This window comes from Jatropha curcas, chromosome 6 (genome assembly GCF_041381405.1).
Source record: "Jatropha curcas cultivar XTBG-Jc1 chromosome 6, XTBG_Jcur_1.0, whole genome shotgun sequence".
In the NCBI taxonomy this organism is placed as follows: Eukaryota; Viridiplantae; Streptophyta; class Magnoliopsida; order Malpighiales; family Euphorbiaceae; genus Jatropha; species Jatropha curcas.
Genome location: NC_143156.1, coordinates 24,734,023 through 24,742,372, shown reverse-complemented (window position 1 = coordinate 24,742,372; position 8,350 = coordinate 24,734,023). Strand labels below are relative to the sequence as shown.

The following is an 8,350-nucleotide window of genomic DNA, read 5'->3' as shown; positions in this document are numbered from 1 at the left end:
GTTGAGTAATATTATTAAAACCTCGCGGTCAAACTTCATTTATTCCTATTCCTTGATCATAGGGATGTTTATTGAAATAGTGTAAAACGTATTCCTGTATTGTAGGCATTTTGTTACTGCTATTGTATTTTAAATACTCATCAATAGCAATCTGAAAATCATTATCTCTTCCATCTGTTTGCCAATCTTTATGGTATCAGAGCAAATCTAAAGTTTCAATACCGTGTGTTTTTTTTTTTCCCATGGCGCCTTCTACCACTTTTGCATCATCTTCTTCTGTTATAACCTCAACCATTCCCTCAATCCAGAATCATGTTACAGTGAAACTCACCACAACAAATTATATTCTATGGAAAACCCAACTTGTGCCTTTTCTTCATGGTCAGCAGCTGTACCATCATATTGATGGTTCTATTTCTTCTCCTCCAAAGTTTATTAATGATCTTCCTAATCCTACTTTCCAAGACTGGTTTCTCAAAGATCAAACAGTGTTGGGCTGGATTCTTAGTTCTCTATCTGAATCGGTTCTGTCACAAGTTGTTGGTGTCAAAACTACTCACGAAGCTTGGACTCGGCTTCAAACAATTTATGCCTCTGGCTCTAGAGCACAAATTCGTACAATAAAAACTGCTCTTTATACCTTGTCTCGTGATACCGAAACTATTGCTGTCTATATGAATTGAGCAAAACAATTATTCGATCAATTACTTGCTCTTGATGCTCCTATTTCTGAAGATGATCTCATCGATCATATTTTAAGGGGGCTAGGTCCCGATTGCAGACCTTTCACTCGAAATGTTGAAGCAAGACTCACATCAATTTCATTTGATGATCTCTTTGGCTTGTTATTATCCGAAGAAATGCAGATTCAAAGTTCTAATACCTCACTTACTACACTAGCAGTTGCTCACTTTACCCATCGCCAGTCATCTCGTGGAGGTTATAGAGTAAGGGGACGAGGTGGCCAGCGAGGAGGCTATCAATCCAATGGAGGTCGTGGAAGAAATCAAAATTCAGAGACTTATTGTCCTACCTATTACAATTGTGGAGGCAGTGGTCACACTTCCAATGTTTGCCCCAGTCCTAAAATCACCAACCAAAATACCAAACCTGCCAGCAACTACTCTTCTTCACCAACTCCATCCAATAAGCCGTGGATTGTGGACAGTGGAGCAACCCATCATCTCACATCTGAACTGGAAAACTTGGCCATTCATTCTGAGTATTCTGGGACTGATGAAGTAGCTCTCACAAATGGTAAAAACTTGCCAATTTCTAGTATCGGTTCTAATCATATTTTTCTCAATTCTCATAATTTTTCTTTAGATAATATCTTATATGTTCCCACTTCTAACACCAATTTGTTGTCTGTTCGTCAGTTTACGGTTTCTAATGATGTCTCATTGGAATTTTTCCCTAATTTTTTGTGATTAAGGACCTTCGAACGAAGCAAATACTTCATCGGGGACACGTTAAAGATGGACTGTATTCTCTTGCATCCACCATGCCCCCACCAGCTATTCATTCAGTTTCCTTCTCAAACAATTAATAAAATTCTATTGTCAAATAAGTTGTCTGCTTCTCCTAATAATATGAAATCTTTGTGTGAAGCATGTTGTGTTAGCAAATCACATAAATTACCATTTGTTGCTTCTTCTTTTGTTGCTAAACAACCATTAGAATTAATTTGTTCTGATTTATAGGGACCTGCACCTATTTCCACATCTGATGGTTGTTTATATTATGTCATACTTTTCGATCATTTTACTAAATATACCTGGATCTATTTCATTCGCAAAAAATCTAATGTCTTCTTATGTTTTGTTAAATTCCGGCAAGTCGTTGAAAATTTTTTTGATAAATCCATTAACAATTTCAATCTGATTGGGGTGGAGAATACCAAGCTCTCCAAAAATATTTGAGTGACAATGGAATAATACAACGTAGTTCTTGTCCACACACCCTGAACAAAATGGGTGTGCAGAGAGAAAACACCGTCACATAACTGAAACTGGTAGAACTTTTTTAATTCATGCTTCTGTTCCACCGAAATATTGGGATCATGCCTTTGCTGCGGCAGTTTACACTATTAATAGACTTCCTACACCCACACTTAAGCACAAATCTCCTTATCACGTTATTTTTCAACGACATCCGAATTATCAATTTTTTCGTACCTTTGGTTGTGCGTGTTATCCTTGGTTGCGTCCTTATTCTAAAAATAAATTGGAACCACGCTCCACTAAATGTGTCTTTCTTGGGTATAATATTCTGCACAAAGGTTACAAGTGTCTCTCTTTGTCTCTCACAAAATATTTTACTCACGTCATGTCTTGTTTGATGAACAGGTTTTCCCATTCAAAGAAAGTGATGGGTGTTCTTCTGTCCTCAGTGCACCACCTCCACTACCTTCAATCTTATCACTTGCTCAACCATGAACTACTGCCTCCAGTAATGCACTACCCAACCTTACCAATTCAACCAATAGCCTACCTGCTGCTGTACCTCTACCTCAACCGAACTCTCAAACATTACCTTCTGCTGCTAATACATTGGAACAAGCAGTCCTTATTGCCATAACCATACCTGAAACCACTGCTGCACCTATATCAGAACCTGCCATAACAGATTCTGTGTTAGTTTTGCCACCATCCACTACAAATTCTGCACTTACCAATGCTCTACTTCCTCCACAAGAGGAGGCTACAATTAACCGTCATCCTATGGTAGCCTGTTCACAAACGGGAAATTTAAAGCCTAAAGTGTTTATCACTTCTGTTCTTTCTGTGACACCTATTTCTTATACAGAAGCCACAAAATCTTCGATTTGGAGATAAGCAATGTCTGAAGAAATTGATGCTCTTCTTGCCAATGGTATTTGGGATTTAGTCCCTCGCTCTCATGCTTCAAATATTGTTGGGTGTAAATGGATTTATCGTACAAAAACAAAATCAGATGGGTCTGTTGAACGTTATAAAGCTCGCTTAGTTGCGAAGGGTTTTCACCAACGCCCAGGGATAGATTACATTGAGACGTTTAGTCCAGTTATTATACATGCTACTATTCGATTAATTCTATCTATTGCTGTTAGTAGTGGCTGGCCTATACGTCAACTTGATGTTTCCAATGCTTTTCTACATGGAAAACTAAAGGAATCTGTTTTTATTGAGCAGCCCCAAGGATTTATTGATGATAGCAAGCCTGATTATGTGTGTGCCTTAAACAAATCTTTGTACGGGTTAAAACAGGCTCCTCGAGCATGGTATTTTTGTCTAGCTCAAACTTTGCAACGACTTGGATTTCAGAATTTCAAGGCAGATAGCTCCTTGTTTATTTTCTCACATGAATCTCATGTTGCTTATTGTCTTGTGTGTGTTGATGATTTGATTTTAACAGGGTCCAGCATTAGTTTTCTGCAAACACTAATACACAAGCTAAAATCCGATATAGCTTTAAAAGACTTGGGGCCTCTTAGCTATTTTTTGGGTGTTGAAGTTCTATCTTCTACTGCTGGTTTACATTTGTCACAAACAAAATATATTTGGGAAATTCTACGACGTGTCAATATGCATAAAGCTTCATATGTTAGCCAGAATAGGATCAGATTATGCAGATCATCAATTCCTTATTTAGAGCCTATTCTCCAGCAAGTCAAATCTTTTGTTTTGGAAAGTTTCCTGCACAGAATAACTGACCATTGTTAGAATAGATTGTTTCCGTTATTATATAATCTCTTGTATAAAAATCATATTGATACAGTAATGAAATTGTGAGAAAACTTATCTCAATTCTTCTTCCTGTCCTTCAATTCTCATATTCTCTGAGTTAATATGGTATCAGAGCTTGCCAGATGGCCTAAATAAACCAATCTCATCATTTACCTTTACCCTTCTCTGAACCCTAAAACCAAGATCAAAATACAGCATCCATCCATTATGTCTGACGAAGAGACCTCAGATATTATGGATGATGAACTCAACCTTAAAATAGCCAATCTACTAAAGAATGGACTCGGCTCAAACCAGAAACAGAACCTTCCAGACTAATTGACCATCAGTACCAAGCTTAACACCCAAAGTTATGCACTCTGGTCTAGGATGATCAGAGTTGCCATTGGAGGCAAATCTAAGAGACTTCTGGGCCACATCACTGGAAGAACTGAACCTCCTCAGACCACAGATCTGAATTTCGAAAGGTGGGAACAAGAGGACCTTGCGGTCTTCTCTTGGCTAATTCAGAATATAGAACCACAAATTGCAAGCAATCTTACAGAATATCCGACGGTAAAAGCCTTATGGAATGCCCTTGCCATCACTTATTGCAGTGGCCATGATAAACTTCAAGTTTTTAATCTTCACGTCAAAGCTAACGGACTGAAACAGGGCACAACAAGACTTGAAGATTTCTGGCTCATCATGCAAGGGGTATGGGGAGAAATAGATCGGAGAGAACCCAACCCAATGACCTGCACGTCTGATATTGCAAAATTTAATCAACTCAGACAAGAACAAAAAGTGTTTCAATTTCTAAATGCACTGGATTACAGATATGATCAGATTAAGAGAGAAATACTAAGAACCGATCCCCTTCCAACGGTGGAAGAGGCGTATGCCACGGTAAGAAAGGAATCGGCAATGGTAAAGATAATCGGGAGCTCTGTCACAGGGGGAGACCAAGGCTCGCAAGGAATCGGAGAAGGACTCATAACTGAAGCGGCCGACCTTCTCACCCGCGGACAGCAGCAATGTCGGTCAGAGAAAAACTCATCCTCCCGGCCAGACAAATCAAAACTTCGTTGTTCTCACTGTGGTCAAGCCAAGCATAGGAAAGAACAATGCTTTGAACTGGTGGGATATCCTGAATGGTGGATTGAAAAACACAGAAACAAGGGGACTTCAACGGGAAAATCTACCACCGCCGTGGGCAACGCCGACAGCGCTGCCGACAACAGTGACGGCAACCAGGTTCGAGGAACAGGAACAGGAACAGAGGGGAGAGCTATGGTGGCAGCGGCTAGGGTTTCTCCTAATATGGAAACCGATGGTTTTATAGGGAAAGGACTTGAGTTATTACACTCAAGTCCTCAAACTTTCCCTAGTTACTTATTTAATCTGTCTGATATTGGTGAATACGAAAATAGTACCTGGAATATTGTTGATACTGAAATTGGTCTAGATTTACATGTGAATGATAATTGTTGTCCTCAGAATTACACTAAGGTCCCCATAGTTTCTGATAATTGTAGTTTAACCCATGAACATGAGAAAATAGGACTAGCAAACCTAATTCAGGACCAAGATGAACAAAATGAATGGGTATTTGATACTGGTGCTACTGATACTATGACAAATGATGCAAAAGACATTGTTGAGCCTTCAGAACCTAAAAAAACTCATGTTAAGACGGCTAATGGGGAACTTACACCGGTAGAAGGAGCTGGGTCAATTGAAATTTCTCCTAAGTTAAAATTGTCTAATTGCCTTTATGTGCCGTCTTTGTCTCATAAGCTTCTATCAATCAGTCATGTTACCAAAGAATTGAATTGCATTGTCCTAATGGCTCCAACCTTTTGTTTATTACAGGATATTCGGACGGGGGAGATAATTGGATATGGCACTGAAAGACTTGGACTGTACTATGTGAATGAGGTGGCTCAACAAGGTACTGTGATGCTAGCTCACGAGACTGCTGATAGAGAGGCTTGGTTATGGCACCGTCGCCTAGGGCACCCTTCAACTAATTATTTAAAACTTCTTTTCCTAAGTTTTTTAAGTCTATTGATAATTTGAAGTGTGAGACTTGTGTGTTTGCTAAGAGTCACAGACAAACTTTTCGTCATAATAATACCAGAACAAACACTATTTTTTCTTTAGTTCACTCTGATGTGTGGGGACCGGCACCAATAGTGGGCGGTCATGGTTTGAGATATTTTTTTATATTTGTGGATGATTGTACCCGAATGACTTGGGTATATTTTTTGAGAAATAAATATGAGGTTCCTGGTAAATGTATGTTTTTTTATAATATGATCAAAACACAGTTTCACACTGATATCCAAATCCTTCGATCTGATAATGGGGGAGAATTCATCAATTCTACCCTTCAAGACTTTACCCAAAAAAAGGGCATAGTTCATCAAACTACTTGCCCACATACACCAGAACAAAACGGTGTAGCTGAAAGGAAGAACCGAATTCTGTTAGAGATGACCCGAGCCTTACTTTTTGATTCTCATGTCCCAAAATTTTTCTAGCCTGAAGCAGTAGCTACAGCTACCTACCTGATCAATAGACTCCCCACAAAGATTCTTAACCTTAAAACACCTCTCCAGACTTTAGCACAAAAAACCCAAATTCCATCATTTTTGAACCTTGAACCTCGAATCTTTAGATGCACTGTGTTTGTTCACGTACCCAAAAGTGATAGAACTAAGTTTGATCCTTGTGCTATTAAGTGTGTATTCTTAGGATATGGAGTGAACCAAAAAGGGTATAGATGCTATGATCCTAAGAATAAGCGAATGTTTACCACTATGAATTGTGACTTCTTAGAAATAGAATTTTTCTACAATAACCAACCAAGTGGTCAGGGGGAGAATACAGAGAGTGACACCCTAGGTTGGTTACCTGTGTCTAGTCCTCTCATTGAAGCGGACCCAAAAGATCAAGTTAACAGGACCACCGAGCTAAACTCTGAAACAATAGTATAGACTGAGGAAGTCAGTACCACTGAAGATTTATCTGCCCTGGCTCCAATATCCAAGGTAAGAAGTCCTGACTCTCTTGAGCCTTTGAATAATAATCCTTATGATGTAACAGAAGAAAAGTCTCCAAGGAACTATGTGAGTGAAGAAACTACTGAACCAGATGGTAGTAACAGATACATTCTTCCACCTAGAAGCAATAGAGGGATCCCTCCTAAGAGATATTCTCCAGTAAGGGAAACCTCAAGATCAAGGTACCCTGTAAACAACATAGGTGAAGGAAACTTATCTAAGATTGCCAAAGCTTTCTTATCCAAACTTTATGCAGAGGAAGTTCCCAGAAATGTAGAAGAAGCTTTGAAGTCTGAAAACTGGACTAGAGCTATGGAAGAAGAGATGAAGGCCCTGACAAAAAATGAGACTTGGGAAAAGTGCCAACTTCTAGGTGGAAAGAAACTGGTAGGGTGCAGATGGATTTTTACAATCAAGTACCTGCCTGATGGGATAGTTGAAAGATACAAGGCTCGCCTAGTAGCAAAGGGGTACACTCAAACATACGAGATTGACTACTCAGAAACTTTTTCTCCTGTAGCCAAGATTGATACCATAAGAGTGTTATTTTCTATTGCTGCTAACAAGGGATGGCCTCTTCACCAGTTCAATGTCAAGAATGCCTTCTTACATGGTGATCTCAAAGAAGAAGTTTATTGGAAGCTCCTCCAAGTTTCTCAGACAATTTCAAAAGAAATGAAGTATGTTGTTTGAAGAAGTCTCTGTATGGTCTTAAACAGTCTCCTAGGGCGTGATTTAGGAGATTTACTTTGGCAATGAAGAATTATGGATTTGAACAAAGCAACTCAGATCACACCCTCTTCCTCAAACGACGAGATGATCTTGTTACATGCTTAATAATCTATGTCGATGACATGATTATCACAGGAAATGACACAGAAGAGATGACCAGCCTCAGGAAGAAATTGTTTGCAGAATTTAAGATGAAGGATTTGGGAGCATTGAAGTATTTCCTTGGCATAGAAGTTCTGAGATCTCAACAAGGGATATTTATCTGCTAAAGGAAGTATATTCTAGACTTCCTAGTTGAAACAGGCATGGTTGACTGTAAGCCCATTGATACCCCCATTGTAGTAAATCATGGACTACAAATTCTAGAAGATGGAGAATCAACTGACAAGGAAAGATATTAGTGACTGGTAGGAAAACTCATATACTTGTCCCATACTCATCCTGATGTTGCATATACTGTAGGTGTGGTTAGCCAGTTCATGCACCGACCTCAGAAACACCACATGGAAGCTGTGATCAGAATCATAAGGTATCTCAAGGGTACTCCTGGACTAGGAGTTGTGTTCAAAAATCATGGTCACTTAGAAGTGCAATGTTACACTGATGCTGATTGGGCAGGTAGTCCAATTGATCGTCGATCTACATCAGGATACTTCACACTGGTTGGTGGTAATTTGGTGACTTGGAGAAGTAAAAAACAGAAGGTGGTGGCTCTCTCCTCTGCAGAAGCTGAGTTTCGAGGAGTAGCTAGAGGTCTTACAGAGGTTTTATGGCTCAGGAAATTAATCACAGAGGTTGGCTTTCCTCCTATAGACACATGCAAAATATTTTGTGACAACAAGG

At 39.3% G+C, this 8,350-nt stretch overlaps 1 protein-coding gene across 1 annotated transcript; it reads left to right on the top strand.

Annotated features, from left to right (window-relative positions):
• Positions 1-2,840: 2,840 nt before the first annotated feature.
• LOC149495786 (uncharacterized) lies at positions 2,841-7,468 on the top strand. Its single transcript, XM_089723251.1, has 4 exons — positions 2,841-3,262; positions 4,097-5,661; positions 6,468-6,667; positions 6,764-7,468. The coding sequence occupies exons 1-4, from the start codon at positions 2,841-2,843 to the stop codon at positions 7,466-7,468; spliced, it is 2,892 nt and encodes a 963-aa protein (XP_089579377.1).
• The last annotated feature ends 882 nt before the right edge of the window (positions 7,469-8,350 follow it).